General features: G+C 38.4%; 1 protein-coding gene across 3 annotated transcripts in view; it reads right to left on the bottom strand.

Annotated features, from left to right (window-relative positions):
• MIS18BP1 (MIS18 binding protein 1) overlaps positions 1-18,666 on the bottom strand; it is a 49,848-nt gene extending 31,182 nt beyond the window's left edge. Inside the window, exons 1-7 of one of the 3 annotated variants that reach the window (XM_009427759.5) lie at positions 17,818-18,335; positions 17,601-17,706; positions 11,522-12,156; positions 7,533-7,646; positions 6,796-7,280; positions 2,393-2,466; positions 495-625 (exon numbers count right to left, since the gene is read on the bottom strand). In XM_009427759.5, coding sequence (XP_009426034.4) covers positions 495-625; positions 2,393-2,466; positions 6,796-7,280; positions 7,533-7,646; positions 11,522-12,065 — 1,348 coding nt within the window. In that variant the 5' untranslated portion in view covers positions 12,066-12,156; positions 17,601-17,706; positions 17,818-18,335. Of the gene's footprint in view, positions 1-494; positions 626-2,392; positions 2,467-6,795; positions 7,281-7,532; positions 7,647-11,521; positions 12,157-17,600; positions 17,707-17,817 lie in introns of all 3 variants that reach the window. The other 2 variants (XM_522841.7, XM_063792892.1) reach the window with 2 other exon arrangements.
• Between the last annotated feature and the right edge of the window lie 268 nt (positions 18,667-18,934).

Here is an 18,934-nt window from a genome sequence, read left to right on the forward strand (position 1 = left end):
TTATCCACAGCTACCTGCAGTTGCTATTGCATCATTTTTTTGTGCCATGTTGGAAGTGGTCATGCACAGGACTAGCCTGGTGAAACCCCGTCTCTACTAAAAATACAAAAATTAGTTGGGCGTGGTGGCAGGCACCTTAGTCCCAGCTACTCAGGAGGCTGAGGCAGGACAATCACTTGAACCCCGGAGATGGAGGTTGCAGTGAGCCGAGATCGTGCCACTGCACTCCAGCCTGGGTGACAGAGCAAGACTCCATTTCCAAAAAAAACAAAAAAACAAAAACACATAACTTATTAGAAATTGTCAATAAGAGTGATAAAAATCAGAAAAAAAATTACCAGTTTTATACAAGTTTTATATAATATCAGTTGTTTTGATTTATTCATAATTTAAAAATACCTAATTAAAAAGTTAAAAAAATGTGTATTACTGTGAGAAACATGGTTAACTGCTTTACTTCTTAAAATAACTTATCAATAATGACAGTCATTTACCTGCTTCTTTCATGGAAATTTGGTCTATCATGCCTTTTAATATATAAACGTTGCCTGATATAGTCCTAAGTTTGTTGTGCTCAATCCGCTCTATAATTACATTACTGTGCCAATATATGTTAGTGACGTCTCTAGGAAAAAAAAATAGTTTTGGTAAGGTCAAAATATTCATATAGAAATTTCTAACAGAAAATAATTTTACACTTTAGCTACAGCAACACTAAGAATGTTATTAGTCTAATTACAAAATATTTGAAGGCCAAACATTACAGCAGAACTCAACTGCTTGGCTATTGTAATCCTCAGATTATGTACCAAAAAAACTATACTGTGGCCAAACCATGTCCCTCCTACAAAATATTATTAGTAAGGGAGCAGAGGCCTTGTCTCAGTATCTGATGCTGGCAATAAATACTTGCAGCTTCAGCTTAACTGATGCTAAGCTTCCAAAGAATGATCTCCCTGTTCTTCTCCTTCAGGGTCTATACTGTGTTAGCTTTTATGCAGAAAGTAGATTGGATCCAGCTAATCTGGTGTTTTTTCACCCTGGCTATACAGCCAAATGTTTTTACCTTTCATTTTGGAAGGTACCAAAAGAGGTTTAAGTGGGGAAAAAAGAAATTACTGTATCAAATCACTGACCCATAAATCTATTCTTCATATTTCTTTAAAGAATATGAAATAGAAAAAAATATGAAGATGTATTAGATAAATGATGAACACTGTCCCATTCATCAGATAACTAATAATAAGAAAAAAATATGAAGATGTATTAGATAAATGATGAACACTGTCCCATTCATCAGATAACTAATAATAATAAACATACTGATGATAAGCATGACGAATAAGGAAATCAAGTTACTTTTCTTTGGTCAACTGGGATTAAACTCACACATTATACCTTAATACAGTATTACTTCTCTTCAATTCTCTTTTGCTTTATTTACTTATTTAAGAAACTTTTAAATAACACTCAAAAAGCACTGTTCTCTAGCCTTTCATTTAATCCTCAGCACAACTAACTAGGTAAGTAATACCATTATCCATATTGCACAAATGAAGAAACTGAGACTGACAGGGGATAAATAACTTGTCCAGGTAATACAGATAGTAGGCAGCAGCAATGGAATTCCAACAAAGGCAATCTACACTGCATCTTTAATAGTAAGGAAATGGGCACAAAGCAGACAGATAAAGAATGGACAATACGGATTTTACACATTCACTTATAAACTTAAATATGAGTACCTTAAACAGTTATAACTTTTTTTTTTTTTTTGAGACAGAGTTTCGCTCTGTCACCCAGGCTGGAGAACAGTTATAACCTTTTATTACAAATATTTGTAGCACTAAGAAACTGGTCTTGAAGAATAGGAAATGGTGCTAATAGAGTAGCAGAATTAGGTAAAGCCCACTTACCTGGTGATGCTCTCACTTTAGGGAGAACCAGAAAGTGCCAATGATTACTTAATATGTAGCCGTATGGCAAAGTTTTAAGTAATTTTGATTCCTTTTCTGGATCAGTAATTTATATCTGGTTGTCCCAATTTAGATGTGAGAATCTGGACTGAAATGCATGTAGTAAATATTAACTGATCATATATAATTAAGCAGATAATACCAGTCCACTTATTAGCACCTCAGAAAAAAATAAACCACTATACAAATTTGAACTGTCATTATTTTAAGAAAAACTTGAGTAAACATGCAAAAACAAGAAAGCTGGTAGCAATCAACATGGCTAGGACCTGCACAGTAATTTTACTTTTTTGCCTTCAGTTCATAACCTTGTTAGGTCTTTGCTTTGTGGAGGATGCTATTTCTCATGCATTAACTCTTAAGTGCTTACACATAACTAAAGTTTTATTAAAAGAATAATGAAATAGTATACTTACATCAATTTTCCTTCTACACATATAGCAGTATTATTATTGATGCTTTTAATCATCCATTCCTGTAGCTGAACTACCTAATCAAGTATAAAACAAAGAACATATTTCCTGTATTACTTGCAGCACAAGCATTACAAAATTAACTTACATTAAAAGAAAACTTGTCTAAGTAATCCAAATATTCCTTAGTGCCATCGATGTAAGATTCACATTCTATTCTAAATAGCAATAGGTAAAATTCTTGTATACAATGAAACAGAAAAGACAAGACTGAATTCAGGTTGTATTGCATTTGTTCTATAATCAAGAAGCAATTATACTTCAAATACTCTATCACCAAATCTCAACTGGTGGGGAAAAAAATCATGTAAAATCCCAAGGTACAGATTAAAACACCAAGTCCTGCAAAAAGCCCAGTAACTTGGAGTGAAAAGGAGTTAGCTATGTTTTGTCCTTAAAAAATTAAGAGTTTGTTTTTTTTTTTGTAAAGTTTAGACCTGTATTCCAATTTTCTACAAACTAAAAAGGTAACTGCTGGTAATCTAGATTTAACAGTATTTTATTCCAAAGTAAACATCTGAATAGCTCAGAGAACTCTTTATTATCTTACTACAAGTAAAATATCATTCTAATGGAAAACATTTTATGACAATCTATGCAAAGAAATTCTTGAATATAAATTTCATAAAATTTAAGATTGAACTACTTCTGATGAGAAAAAAAGTCAAAATTTAAGGAATAATTTGAGTGGCAATTTACTTTATATGTAAAGTTACACATTTACAAATAAAAACAAATTCTCCAGTGGTAGTTTTATACTGAGTCAGGAAACGACATTAAAATGGGACAGTCTTTGTTATGGCACATGTTGACTATGTTCATTTAAAAAATTATAGGTGATGGCTGAGGACAGTTGCTTAAACCTGTAATCCCAGAACTTTGGGAGGCCAAGTCGGGAGAACTGTTTGAGCCTAGGAGTTCAAGACCAGCCTGGGCAACATAGTAAGATTCCAAAAAAAAGTTAAAAAATTAGCTGGGTGTGGTGGTACACACCTGTAGTCCCAGCTACTGGAGAGGCAGAGGTGGGAGGATCACTTGAGCTTGGGAGGTCGAGGCTTCAGTGAGCCTCAACAGGTGATGGAACAAGACTCTGTCTCAAAAAGTAAATATATACAAATAAAAAATTATAAGTAGGATAGTTTATAAGCCATGGGTCTCAGTAGTAATGGCGAGGGGATCCACCATCTTGTCTTACCCTCACCCAAGACACAAATATGGCTTGTTTTTAAGCCCCTTTTAAATGTTTCTTTCTGAAAAAAGTAAAAAATTGTAGGTAGGACTTGGGGAAGTAACAGTAAATAATACTCTCTTTTTGCCTTCTCCCACATTTGGAACTACCTGAGATATATCAACGCACCAGTCAGATGGAGATAATAATCCTGTACCATACTATTATACTGCTTATATAAGATATCAAAATGTTCATTCATTATTCATTCAACAAATATTTGTTGAGTTCTACACACTGTTTTAGATAGTGGAGATTGAGTGAGAAAATAAACAGCTGCCCCTCTTAGGGCCAACATTCTTGTGTGTGTGTTAGGGTGGGGGGTGGAGGCAAGCAGGATAATGGCATCTAAACCAATATGAAAATATCAGGTGGTGGTAATTACTATGAAAAATAAATAAAAGGCATTAGATAAATGAGGTGCTTTTTAAGACAAAACAGTCAGGGAACGTCTTGGAAGACAGAACTGAATAAAGTGAGGAATGAGTCACATGGATATCAGCAAAAAGATTCTTCTAAGCACAGAGTCAGCGCAAAGACCCAGGTAGGCAGCATGGAAGGCATAATTTGAAAGGAGTAAGTGAGAGGCAGTAAGTGGTGAGGTTGGAGATCTCCAGGATTAACTAAGTACACCTCGGTAAACCATGGTAAAGGCTTAGTGTTTTCTATTGAGATGACAAGTTACTGGGGATTCTGAACAGAATGACAAAATTTGATATTTTAAGGGACTGTTGGGTAGAGATGAGACTATATGAAGATTTTAGCTTCTGTCTGGAAAACAGACTGAAAAAGGAGAAAAGCAATACTGGAAGCAGGGAGACCACTAGGCTATGACAGTCATCCCTGGACTAGGAGGTAGTGGTTGAACAGTGAGAAGAGGCCGCATTCAGGAGAGTAGAGCCAATGGGATTTCTTCATGGTTTGGATGTGGAGCATGAGAGAGAAACAAGAGTCCAAGATGAATCTAAAATTTTGCCTAAATACTGGGGCCAATGGTATTACAATGTACTAATACAGGACAATGGAGAAGGTATGGTAAAGAAATCAAGAATAAGAATCTCACATTTTCTCACATTTTCAATTTGAGATGCCTATCTGATATCAATAGAAAAGTCATATAGACAACTGCACATGAGTGTGGAGTTGAGAAGAATTTTCTGTGCTGGAAACATATTGGAGAGCTATCAGCATAGAGATGGAATTTAAAACTATGACACTGGAAATACAGCCTAGAGAGTGCGTGTAGGTAGAAAAACAATTTCTAGGGCTGATCTGCAGTAATTCCAACATTTTTAGGACTGATCTGCAGTAATTCCAACATTTTTAGGACTGATTCTGGGGAAAGAAAGAGGAAATAGCAAAGAGGACTGAGAAGGGATGGGCAGCAATGTAGCAGAAAATCAGGAAAGATCCTGGAATACAAAATATAAAGCGTAACACTTCTTTAGAAAGACATTTTGGGGCCAGGCGTGGTGGCTCACACCTGTAATCATTTCCTTTTACCTTAGGTGGTAAGGACATTGCCCTTTCAATTGCCCCCTCAATTTTCTCCCTACCTACACGCACTCTCTAGGCTGTATTTCCAGGGTCATAGTTTTAAATTCCATCTCTATGCTGATAGCTCTCCAATGTTTCCAGCACAGAATATTCTTCTCAACTCCAACCATGAATACACAGACCTCTTTCAAATGTCTTGCTATATAAGGGAAACAAAAAGTAGTGTAGCAGCTGGATTTGGACAGGATGGGCCTTTGTTTGCATGTTTTTAAAAAATGCAGGCCATGTTTCAACATGTTTATATGTTAATGAGAATAATCCAAAAAAAAAAAAAAAAAATTTAGCCAGGCATGGCAGCATGTGCCTGTAGTCCCAGCCACTCAGGAGGCTGAGGCAGGAGATACGCATGAACCTGGAAGGCGGAGGTTGCAATGAGCTGAGATTGTGCCACTGCACTCCAGCCTGGGTGACAGAGTGAGACTCTGTCTCCAAAATAAATAAATAAATAGATAGATAAATAAATAAAGTTTAAATATTTTCCAATAATGGGATTTCTAGCGAATATATTGAGATCTAAAACCATAACTGGTATGTCACTCTTTAAAATTTAGATGGCTACAAGGGAGGCTTAAGTGGGAGGATTGCTTGAGCCCAAAAGGCCAGCCTGGGCAACAGAGTAAGGCCTCATTTAAAAAATTAATTATTAATTAAAATTTAGATGGAATTTATACATGATCTCAATTTGATAACCACCATCATACATTTAAGAATTAATGGCTGGATGCAGTGGCTCACGCCTCTAATCCCGGCACTTTGGGAGGCCAAGGCAGGAGGATCACTTGAGGTCAGGAGTCAGAGACCAGCTTGCCCAGCACGGTAAAACCCCGTCTCTACTAAAAACACAAAAATTAGCTGGGCATGGTGGCAGGCACCTGTAATCCCAGCTACTCAGGAGGGTGAAGTAGGAGAATCGCTTGAACCCAGGAAGTGGAGGTTGCAGTGAGCCAAGACCGCGCCATTGTGCTCCAGCCTGGGTGACAGAGGAAGACTCCAGCTCAAAAATAATTAATTAATTAATGGGCAAACCTCTAACAATTGGAAATTTTACACTGCATCTTCCTCCTTAAGCTTGTATTTCCATTCCACTTCCTTCAGAGAATTTGTCCTAATGTAACAGTTTAATGCTCTAAAGTCTTTTATTGATTACTCTGTATTTAATTTGGGAAAAATTCTCAAATCTTCAGATGCTACAGTTCCTTTCTATCTTAATTAATCTAACTATTTTAATAGTACCGTAAGTATCAGAAAAAAAAGAGTAGGAATGAATTCAATGTTCATCACCAAAAGGAACAAGTAAATTATTGAAGACTACACAACTAATAATAGAGCAAAATAAGACTTAACACGTGGGTCTTCTTACATTCAACTCACTGTTCTTTTCACTATGTCACACTGTCACTGCAGTAAATAATAAAACATGATAATGAAGACACTGTTAATAATGAAGCATACAGGTTCAAATCCTAGCTAGAAAAAAAATAATGAGAGAACATTAAAAGCTCAAGCTCTTGAAGAACGGGGTAAAAATAGAAATAAATATCTGTCTTAAAAGTTTTCCCACCTGATTTTTTTTAACTCCATTTGTAACAGTTTGAAATATTCTTGGAGGAGAAAGCTTTGAAATATTTCTTTTTGACCTCCGAGGTATTGTTATATGAAGTCTTGGTGTTGCAAGTACAATTTTACATGTATCTTTCATGGAACCTGGAAGACCTGTCTCTCCAGGCACTGTTTTTTCATTTCCTTCCTTAACTTTCTGTTGCGAAGTCCCTTCTGTTGTCCTCTCACTATCAGAAACCATTAACAGGCTGCCATTTTTAATAGGAACACAATTAGTACTAAGAGTCTCAGCATTAGTATTTTGAAATTGTTCATCAGCAGAATCAACGCTTTCTAAAACAAACGTGTCCTTTTTGGACTCAGTGGTTGCAACTATACTCTCCTTTGAGTGAAAAATTTGTTTAGCCAACTGAGCTCTAGTTAATGTCTTGTTTCGGGCTTCTGCAGCCAAAAAATTTTCCTGTTCTTGGTTCAGAGTTGGAAGTTCTGCAAAAAATACAAAACAAAACAAAACAAAACAAAACAAAACAATTATAGAAGGATCACAGGAAATTAAAAGAGATAAATTTAGGTTAGGAACGTTCCACCCTCCTGCCCAGTCTTTCTCTGAGTGTCTCTTTTACGATTCAAGCTTTTGTCCACAGCTAAAGTTTAATGCCCACACAAGGAAAGTAATTACCTAGAACATTTAACAATACATTTAAGTAACAAACTGAAAACAAACCAAAAATAGTTTACCGTAAGTTAAATTGTGCAGTGGTGCTTTCTTTTCCTGCTGGCACTGAATCTTTTGTTTGACCGGGAGGAAAATATCATTATTTGATGATTCTAGAGGAACTCCTTGGACTGAGGCTAAGGTTTTATTTTTTAAAGAAAGAAGAAGTTGAATTGTATTAGTCACTAAGAAAAAAACAGCTTTTAAAATTCTTGAAATAAAGACACTTAGATTTAGTAATGATCAGACCAGTATAGTACTTTTGCAATATATGACAGTTACATATATTTTTATATTTTTGGCTGTATTATCTTCTCATACCTTTACCCCATTCTCTATGCCAACATTACGGTGAGGAAGAATTTTTTAAAACCTTCTCTGAACACAACCCGCCAGCTCTAGACAAAAGTATTGGACTTAGAAACCTAGAGATCTGAAATTCTGGTGCTGCCACAAATTGGATATGTATATGTTAAGATTACAATATAAAGTTTCACCCAGTCTTGAAAATTCCGATTCTGTTTCTGGTTGCTGTGAATTTCTAAAGCATGAAAGATAGTCGAAGAGTTGTAACTTCTTCTTTAAAAATTAAAATGTTGAGATGCAACAGCAGACTCAGCCATAATTTATGTCCTTTAGACAATTTTTAGTAGGCCTTCAAATGCTCAGAAGTTGTAGGTTTCTCAACTAGATAAATAAGGACTAATAGCACTGCTTGCATTTTATTCTGCTTTACCTCCTAGATTTTTAAAGTTTAATGTTTCTCGAATGTAGTTTCTTTCACACAAAAAGGGGATGATAATAGACTTAAAATTTGAGCCTGAGAAGAATTATCTTATATGTTTAATTTTAAATTTTATACTTGAAAAAACTGGTAGTGACTATGCTTTAATAAGTATGCCACTTTGGTCTCAGAAATCTTAAGATAAAGATTTCATTATAACAATGTGTCACAAAAAGAAACAATAAGTTTCTATATCTTTAACTCATTCTACAAGAAATGGCAAGGCAATTCAGTAGTAATTCAATCAAATGCAATAAGTTATATTTATTCACTTATGTGGGAGTCCCAGGTTCATGTAGACTCTCTAAAAGGTTTCTAAAAGTATATACAAAATTTGTGTTTCTATTTGTGTTTCTATTTTCTGGGGGAAAGGGTCACCAGATTCTCAAAATGGTCAGGTATTTCTTACTCTCAAATTCTACCTTATTATATTTAAAAACTTTAATATGCATTATTTCATTTGCTTCTTCCTTTTCTCCCAGGCTATATGAGAAATAGATGACTTTGTGAGTCTCCCCACTTCTACCCCCAAACTCCCTTAGAAAACTCTGTGTTAGAATATGTCACTGTCTTGGAAATGCAACAATATACCCACAACCTACTGTGTAGTGGTTAAGAACATGGGCTTTCTAACAGATACCTATATTCAGTTATCAGCTTATTACTTGCTACCTATGAGACATAGAGCAAGCGGACTTACACTCTTTACAATCCCCATTTATAGACCACTAATGGGCATCTACCCATGTGTTCGTTGAAAGGATTAAAAGAGATAATACATGTAAAATATCTTTCATTATCAGTGACTGAAACTCATTAAAATCTCAATTTTAATTGTTGTAGTGTCATCTTTCCAGATCATTCTCTCAAATCCAGTGACTATCCAAATAAAACACACACTTCACAATCCCTCATCTCCTTCAGATCCTTTGCCCTCATTAATCAGCTTAAATTTCATCATGACTCCTTCACACACACCCTCCTTTGTCCTTCTGTCACTTCATTCTATTTGGCAAAATTACAACCCAGTTAAATCCAACTCCCCCCCTATTCTACACCAGCACCTTAGCAGCAAAACAGGGCTAAAGGAAAACTCACAGCCATATTTACTGGTTCCATTTTAAATTCATGTTCACAAATCTTAAACAGCTCTTCTGTGTTACCCAGGAAATCAAATTTAGGCCTCTCCCAAACTATTCAAATCTCTACCTCCTCAAACTTCAATACCTGTTTTCCATACTTGCTCAGCTGATGACTTTACTTATTTCAAATTATTTGTGAAGTCATAAAATAATAATCCACCAACATCTGTGTAAACGGCTTTCTTTTCGGTTAACAATTGGTCTGTCTGTGTTCTGGTCAAACTGCTAATGATGCATTAGATTATATTTCCTCTCAACTACTGAAGGGCATCATACTAGCAACTTCAATTTTTTTTCTTCCTACTCCATTATTCCCAACAGCATATAAAAATGCTGTATTTCACCAAGTATTAAAAATGATAAAACTTTAAACTACAATTGCCATTATTTCTTTGCCACCCTCAAAAAGAGCTATGTTCACTATTGCCAATTCCTCTTGTCACATTATCTCTTGAACCCTTTCACGCAATGTTTTCGTTGCTACCATTCCACCAAAGCTGCCCTCCATCAAAGTCACCAATGACCTTCACATTGCTAAAACGAGCAGCAGAATCTCAGCCTACTTGACCAATTAGGAGCATTAGACAGCTGTCAACTCCCACCTTAAAGTACTTCATTCTCTTGGCTTTCACAGTATCACTCTCCTGGTTTTTCTTCTTCCTCACCATCTTCTCAGTGGCCTTTCTACTCTTTTCTTTTTTATTTCTTTTTTTTTTGAGATGGAGTTTTGCTCTTGTTGCCCAGGCTGGAGTGCAATGGCATGATCTCAGCTCACCACAACCTCTGCCTCCCGGGTTCAAGCGATTCTCCTGCCTTAGCCTCCCGAGTAGCTGGGATTACAAGCATGCGCCATCAAGCCCAGCTAATTTTGTATTTTTAGTACAGATGGGGTTTCTCCACATTGCTCAGGCTGGTCTTGAACCCCCGACCTCAGGTGATCCACTTGCCTCGGCCTCTCAAAGTGACGGGATTATGGGCATGAGCCACCGTGCCCGGCCGGCCTTTCTACTCTTTATTCTACCTTCCAAATGCTGGAGTACCCCAGGACCCAGGTCTTGAATGTTTTCTCTTTCTACACTTACTCCTTGATGACCTCATCTAATCTCATTGCTTTTAAAATACCATTTAGGTGCTAATGATTCCCCAATGTACTTTTCTCACCTTGATCACTTCTCTAAATTCCAACTAGTTTTTTCCAACACCCTAATACCTAAACTTAGATTTTTAATAGAGGTTATCAAAATTAACATAACAAAATCTTAGTTAATGAGCCCGCACTCCATTCCTCCTTCCGTCTGTCCTAGAGTCCAGCCATTTACCATCTGCACATTTACTATCTGCACTACTAACACCTGAACCAAGCCAACACTGGCTGTCATCTGGCTTACTGCAGTAACTCTATTTCAGAACAGCCAGAGTGACATTTTAAAAACATTGTCATTGTACACAATGGTTAACTAAAAAACAACAAAAAAACCCTCATAAGTCAGATCTTGTCATTCACATGCTCAAAACCCTCCGATGGCTTATTCTGCTCACAGTAAAGGCCAAAACTCTTACATTTACCTACAAGGCCCTTATATTATCTGACCCACTCTTATTTATCCCTTCCTTCTGAGCTCTATCTACTCACTCCATGACACACTAACTTCATAGCTAGTCCTTCAACATGTCAGGCATGCTATTTCGAGGCGTTTATAACAGCTGCCTAGATCATCCTTCCCCATTCCTCAAGATACATGTATCTGTCATCTCATTCAATTTTGTGGGCTCAAATTCCCAAATTCAAATTACTGAAGATTACTCTGACCATCCCACTGAAAATTATATCCCCCTCCAACTCTTCCCATCATCCTAATTCTGCCTTTTCTTCTTTTTCCTCTTTCCACTTTTCCTCTTCTACTAAGCCATAAAAATTACTTATTTAATATGTTAATTATGTCTTCCCGCCATGTGAATATGAGCTACACAAGGGCAAGGATTTTTGTCCATTTTGTTCACTGCTATATTCTGAGCACCTAAAACAGTGTCTGAAACATTAAACACTTAAGACATTACAGCTTTTTAGCTAACACATAAAACTAACCTCTTAGTGAACTGCCATCTGACTGGAATGATTTGTTGTTTTCCTTTTCTTCACATAGGTAGGTATGCTGCAATTTTTTTTTTTCAACTCTGTTAGGAGTGAAGGTTTCATTATTTCCACTTTTCTGTGGTTCCAACAAACTACTGTTTCTTGATGGCTGTTCTTGCTTGTCACGCAGTACTTTTTCTTTCATTCTTAGAAATATTTTTCCTGGTGATTCATAGTTTGCTTTATTTTTTAATCCATCCTTGTTGGGCTTTATAGCACTGATATCAAGAGAACTGTTAGAGGTAGTAGCCTCTGTTAGCATAGTTGATTGAAATATATTTTTATTGTTAAAAGTTGTCATTTTTAGGAACTGATTCTTTTTATAGTCATTCAATTTTAAGGAGGAGTTCTGATATTTCACCAAATCTTTTACAGGAGTAAGTGTGCCTGATGGAATGCTGTCAAAAAAGATTGCATCCATGGGTAGATTTCTCCTTTGAGAAGATGCCTCTGGAGGTAAGTAAATTCTTGAATGTTTCAAAGGTGTTGCAATCATCTTGACCAGAGAGTAGCAACCAAGTTCTTCTAACAGAAAATTCACTTAAGCGCAATTTTCAGATAGAACTTCAGAAGGGATCCACAGAAACCTGTAGTTCAACGTAAAATCAGCCTTTATCATGCTTTGGTGCAGAAAATGTTTAAAGTTTATTTGCTTTCCACAACATTATACTAATTAAAATGTTTAACTGGTTCATAACAATACTAGATAATCTATAGCTCACAAATCAGACTAAGATTTTATTTTCGTTAAAGTCTCCTTAACAAAAGAGCTGGGTGTGATGGTGTACACGCCTGTAGTCCTAGCTACTTGGGAGGCTGAGCAGGGAGGATCACTTGAGCCTGGGAGGTCAAGGCCACAGTGAGTCATGATTGTGCCACTGCATTCCAGCCTGGGTGACAGAGCAAGACCTTGTCTCAAAATAAAATAAAATAAAATAAAACAAAATAAAAGATACATGCATATGGCACTACATTAGGTTACAAAAGATAAAGTTCCACAAATATAATTTTTCCCTTTAGGCAGTTAAATTTTAAGGCAGCAACTACAAGATCTATTCTAATAAAAGCTAAAAAAATACTATTCAATTAGTTAATAATACCCAATCCTGATTTTTTATGCTCCAGAGCATTTACATTTTAAGGTCTTAGTTGAAAAATCCTCAAATAAATGGTAAATTGTTTTCATTCTGATTTTTTTTAATGTAGTGCTATTTAGAATTTTTAGCAGAAATACTGTACTTGAGTTTATGTAGTTTTAGTCTTGTTTCTTTCTTTTTTTTTTTTTTTGGAGACAGAGTTTCCCTCTTGTTGCCCAGGCTGGAGTGCAGTGGTGATCTCAGCTCACCACAACCTCCGCCTCCCAGGTTCAAGCAATTCTCCTGCCTCAGCCTCCTGAGTAGCTGGAATTGGAATTATGTATGCACCACCACACCCGGCTAATTTTGTATTTTTGCTAGAGACAGGGTTTCTCCATGTTGGTCAGGCTGGTCTCAAACTCCTGACCTCAGGTGATCTGCCTGTCTTGGCCTCCCAAAGTGCTGGGGTTACAGGTGTGAGCCACCGCGCCCGGCCACAACTTGTTTCTTATGTATAAATTTTATTATTCACACTTAGAAATTAAGGTTCTAGGTAAGGAACCATATAGTTGCATTAACTAATATTTGGTAAATAAATAAAATATTTCAATCCAAGGAGCCTGGAACTTACTAGTCTAGATTTACAGCATCTCTTATAGCTGAATTTATAACTATTCCAATTAGTTAACATCATATAAACATAAAAAAAAACTATCACAGAAAATTCTAACATAGCCAGACCAAAAAATATCAAGTATCTTTATCTACAGCAACTTCTGTGAGAAATAAGCAATTAATATACAAAGTATTATTTAATCCAATAATTTATGATAATAGAGAAAAAAAGAAGGAAAATATTCCTAAATTACAACAGCCAACAAAGAAGGCTATCTTGGGAGTCTGGAGTTCCTAAAAACCACTATAATTCTTTCATAGCATACGAATCCTGCAAATACATATTAACGCATGCATGTATATGTTTATGATGTGCTAGTTCCAGGGGTTCTGTATTAGAAGTTATAATATTAGCTGTTCACTTCATTTGTTTTATTTTTGAGACAGTGTCTCTGTCACCCAGGCTGGAGTGCAGTGGTGTGATCAGGGCTCCCTGCAACCTCGAAATCCTGGGCTCAAGCAATCCTCCTACCTCAGCCTCCAGAGTAGCTGGGACCACAAGTGTGTGCCACTGCACCTCAGCTATGTTTTTTTTTTTTACTTATTTGTTTGTTTGTTTCTGAGAGGGAGTCTTGCTCTGTTGCCCAGGCTGGAGTGCAGTGATGCGATCTTGACTCACTGCAATCTCCACCTCATGGGTTCAAGCAATTCTCCTGTCTTAGCTTCCCAAGTAGCTGGGATCACAGGCACATGCCACCACACCCGGCTAATTTTTGTATTTTTAGTAGAGACGGGGTTTCACCATATTGGTCAGGCTGGTCTCCTGACCTCAGGTGATCCACTTGCCTCAGCCTCCCAAAGTGCTGGGATTACAGGCATGAGCCACCTGAGTTATGTTTTTTTTACATTTTTTTTGTAGAGACAGGGTTTCCCTATGTTGCCCAGGTTAGTCTCAAACTCCTGGGCTCAAGTGATCCTTCTGATTTGGCCTCCCACAAGTGTTGGGAATACAGGAGTGAGCCACCATGTCTGGCTTAGCTGTTCATTTCAAAGAAAGGCAATAAAGCTATACAATCTCTCAAAATCAAAAATGAATAAACTCAGCTGAGCACAGTGGCTCACGCCTGTAATCCCAGCACTTTGGGAGGCCAAGGCAGGAGAATCACTTGAGGTCAGGGGTTCAAGACCAGCCTGGCCAACACGGTGAAACCCCGTCTTTACCAAAAATGTAAAAATTAGCCGGATGTGGTGGCACATGCCTGTAGTCCCAGCTACTCAGGAGGCTGAGGCAGGAGAATCACTTGAACCTGGGAGGCGGAGGTTGCAGTGAGCTGAGATCGCACCACCACTGCACTCCAGCCTAGGCGACAGAGTGAGACTCCAACTGAAAATAATAATAATAATAAAAATAAACTGGAAGACTGCAAAGCAAAATGGCAAAGAATGTTCAGGTTTACACAATCTCAATTCCTCAGAGCCTAATGAAATGCTAAACAGAAAGTAAAAAATGCAAATAAGCGAGCAGCACTGAAAACAGAACCAACCCGTAATGGACATGCAGAACTGTCTTCATTTAAAGTCAGATAATTGTGGTCACATTGAAAGGCTCCAAGAACGAAATCAGAGCTTTCTGTTTCCTAATGTCCCTGCCCCCAATTCAGGCAAGTAGTAGGATAAAGGTGATTAGCCAAGATTCTGAAAAAATCCTCAAATTCCACTTCCCCTCCCAAAGACACAGAAAGTTGCTCTAGGAGACCTTTTTCCCACCATGTGATAAACAGCAACTCAATATAAGCCAAGAAAAAAATCGTCTACAATTTCCTCTGACCACAGAGGCTCTGCAGAATAGATAAACAAGAAAAACCACTGGGTCTAGATAATCCAGGACACATCTGAAGCTCCATTTCCTTCCTAGTCAAAACAGCAAAACAAAGAAATCAGCCTCTGATGAAACACAGACATTGGTGGAGATTTAGTAACTAGCAACCCTCAAGTGGAGGAAAGAACAGCCTGTCCTGAAGCCAAGCACATTTGTTGACCTAACAGATGGAGGTCACTAACAAGAAATTGTTAGTTCCTCTCAGACTGGAGAAAGTATGTTTCCGTTTTCATTAACTGCTTAAAGTTGTTTGGAAAAATCTAATCCTTAAGACTTATTCTAAAAACTAACAAATGTTGATGTACTAGGGAAAAAAAAATTGTTTTCAACATAAAGACATGGGAATGGGAAAACCATTGGATGAAAGGGCTGGCCAGGCCGCGTGCGGTGGCTCACGCCTGTAATCCCAGCACTTTGGGAGGCCAAGTGATCACGAGGCGAATGACGGCGAATCACGAGGTCAGGAGATGGACACCATCCTGGCTAACACGGTGAAAACCGGTCTCTACTAAAAATACAAAAAATTAGCCGGGCGTGGTGACACGCGCCTGTATTCCCAGCTACTTGGGAGGCTGAGGCAGGAGAATGGAGTGAACCCGGGAGGCGGAGCTTGCAGTGAGCTGACATCGCGCCACTGCACTCCAGCATGGGCGAGACATCAAGACTCTGCCTCAAAAAAAAAAAAAAAAAAAAAAAAAAAGGGCTGGCCATAAGCATTTATAGTACAGTCATGCACTGCATAATGACATCAAACCACATACACAGTGGTCCCATAAGATTATTTTGGTGTACCTTTTTTTTAACTTATTTTTACTGTACCTTTTCTATATTTTGGTATGTTTAGATACACAAATACTTATCATTATGTTACAACTGCCAACAGTATTCAGTAAAGTAACATGCTGTACAGGTTTGAAGCCCAGAATAGGTTATAATATATAGCCTGGGTTTTTATAAGTACACTCTATGATATTGGCACAATGACAAAAATTACCTGATAATGTATTTCTCAGAACGTATCCCAGTCAGTTACAAGTGACACATATAAACACAGAACTGAAGCTAAACAATTATGTATATGATCCTGAATGTAACTACTCCTCCTCCTCCCAAAAAACATGGAAAGTTCTTGTAAGAATTTACTGTAGTGGTAGCAGTAATAACTATTACTATGGAATGGGTCAAAAATCCCAGAGCACACTAACCAAAACTGGGACATAGAATTAGGGGGAAAATAGAATTTTAAGTTAACAGGCAAATGATACACTTGAAAAAAATACTCAGCACATATGACAAAGGGCTAATTTAAATAACATTCAAAGAGACCTAATAAATCAACTTTAAAAAATATACAAAACAGAAAATGGTCATGGGACATGAAAGGTGATTAATAGAATACAAAAGGCCAATAAACGAGTTGTGACACCTGATTTTACTAATAAATGGAGATGCAAACTAAAACAGTGAGATTTCTTTTTCATATCACATTGGTAAATATTAATTTCAAAATGCAAGTATGCATACTATTGACACGGAAATTCCACTTCTAACTTGTTTTTTCCTATAGAAACATCTGCGTAAGAATGCAAATATATATGTACCATAATTGCCGATATTTACTGAATATTTACATGCCAGCCACTATATAATCTAACAGTAACTCTAAAGAGTTAAGTACTGTTATTACTCCCAATTTGAAAAAAGAGAAATTAAGGTATAAGGTGGTTAAGTAAGCTGCCCAAGGTCACTTGACAATAAGTGAGAAAGAGGAACCGATTCCACCCGACTCCATAGCTTCAGTTATTTACCAACAGGCAACAGTCTACACACCCACTACACAAGGAAGTTCACTGCAGCATAAAATGAAATTAAACAACCCAGATGTCTACCAATAAAGGACAAAATAAATCCCGCCACATCCATACAATTTACTCTATGTATTCAATAAAAAGATATATATGTACTTATATGGAAAAGTATCCAAGAAACATTAAATTGAAAAAGAAAGTAACAACATATAATTGCATTTGTGTAAAAAAATTTTTAAGTAAATAAATAAAACACATATAGGCATAGAGAAAAACTCTCGAAGCAGTGAACCAAATTGTAAACAGTGTTTATCTTTGAAGGCCAGGATGAAGTGGCCTACCATTTTCTTGAACTCCTGAGCTCAAAAGATCCACCCGCCTCGGCCTCCCAAAGTGTGGGATCACAGGCGTGTGCCACCGCGCCCGACCATTTTCTAAATAATTTTATTAACATCTAAAGATGTTTGCAACAAGCATGCAATTTAACCAGAAGAAAACATAAGCTGAATGATCAACTGCTTCTATAGCCCTGTGGGTCCTGGGCTCCCAAGGGGAAGAGTTGGGTACTGAGGAATACAATTTTCCCACTTGGTATTCTAAAAAAAAAAAAAAAAAAAAAAAGTTATTTTAGAACAAAGACCTAGAACGCTCACCATCGAAATAAATTTGAGCAATCGTGTTCTACTCTCTTAAGTACAGTAGACACGCAACAAGTAAACATCGAGTGCGAAGTATCAAATCCGTACCAAAGCCAGAAATCTACAAAAAAAATAAATAAAACCGCGTGAGCCGAGATGCTTAAAGGGCAGACGCCCACCATCTGCGGGGACCCGCGGCAGGAGGTTAGCGGAGGGCGCGGGGAGGACGTACCTTGGATGAAGAGCCTGGCAGGGAGAGACTGCCGCAGTTCCGGCTCGGCTCCGCGCGGAGAGAGGGCCGCACGCCGCCGGGCTCGCGCCTCAGGCCCACGGTGGATCCTGCCCGCGGCGGCCAGGCGCCAACCGACGCTTACCTCCTCCGCGACGTTCTCTAACACACAAAACACTTCCGCAATTCAAATTTGAAGAGCCCGCCCTCCAGCCAGCCCGGGATTGGCACGCTCGGGAATTGCGCCACCGTGCGTCTCACAGGGACGCAAGAAAACTGCAGGCGGCCTCTGCACTCCGTGGACGGCAGTGTGTCCACAAAAAGTAGGCGACCCTAAGCTGTCACAGGCAGGGGGCGAGCTCCTCTAGTTGTCTTCAAAGTTCGTTTCGTCTTCGTAGGGCACGCGCCCACCCTGAATCCCGCCTTTCCTCTCGTGAAGCTCTGCCGGGACAAGGCTTACGTGGGACGACGTGGGACGCCGTGGGCCGCGAGCGCGCCCCGGCGCTACTGCGGCTAAGTTTGGCCTTTCCTGGCTGCCGTCCTCCCCTACAGGCTGTGCGCCGTAGCGGCTGTTATCCTTCTTTTCCGTCTCAGGAAAACAGCGTGCTCGGTGGGTTTGAGAGAACTTCTGTTTTTCTCTCCTCCATGTTTGAGGCGGAGAAAGAACATTTTGTTCTTGAGGTGATGATGGATTGAATGTAAAGTTACGCACAAAGTGGGATGTTTAGTTGGAACTGTTCCCTCAGGAAATACGATTTTTTGGGCGTGGGGGACAGGGTCTCGCTCTGTCGCCTAGGTCTGAGTGCAGTGGCGCAATAACGGCTCACTGCAGTCTGGAACTCCAAGGGATCTTCCCACCTCAGCCTCCGAGTAGCTGGAACTACAGGCGCGCGCGACCATGCTTGGCTTATTTTTATTTTGTTGAGAGGAGGTCTCACCATGTTGCCCAGCCTAGTCTGGAACTCCTGGGTTCAAGCGATCCTCCATCTCGGCCTCCCAAAGTGCCAGGATTACAGGCAACCGCACCGAGCCAGGAAGTGATTAATTTTTTATAAGTCACCTCACATTCTAGAAACATTAATCTCGACAACTCTAGGTTGCTGTAAGCAGCTTGTGACAG

Source organism: Pan troglodytes, chromosome 15, assembly GCF_028858775.2.
Source record: "Pan troglodytes isolate AG18354 chromosome 15, NHGRI_mPanTro3-v2.0_pri, whole genome shotgun sequence".
Classification (NCBI taxonomy): Eukaryota; Metazoa; Chordata; class Mammalia; order Primates; family Hominidae; genus Pan; species Pan troglodytes.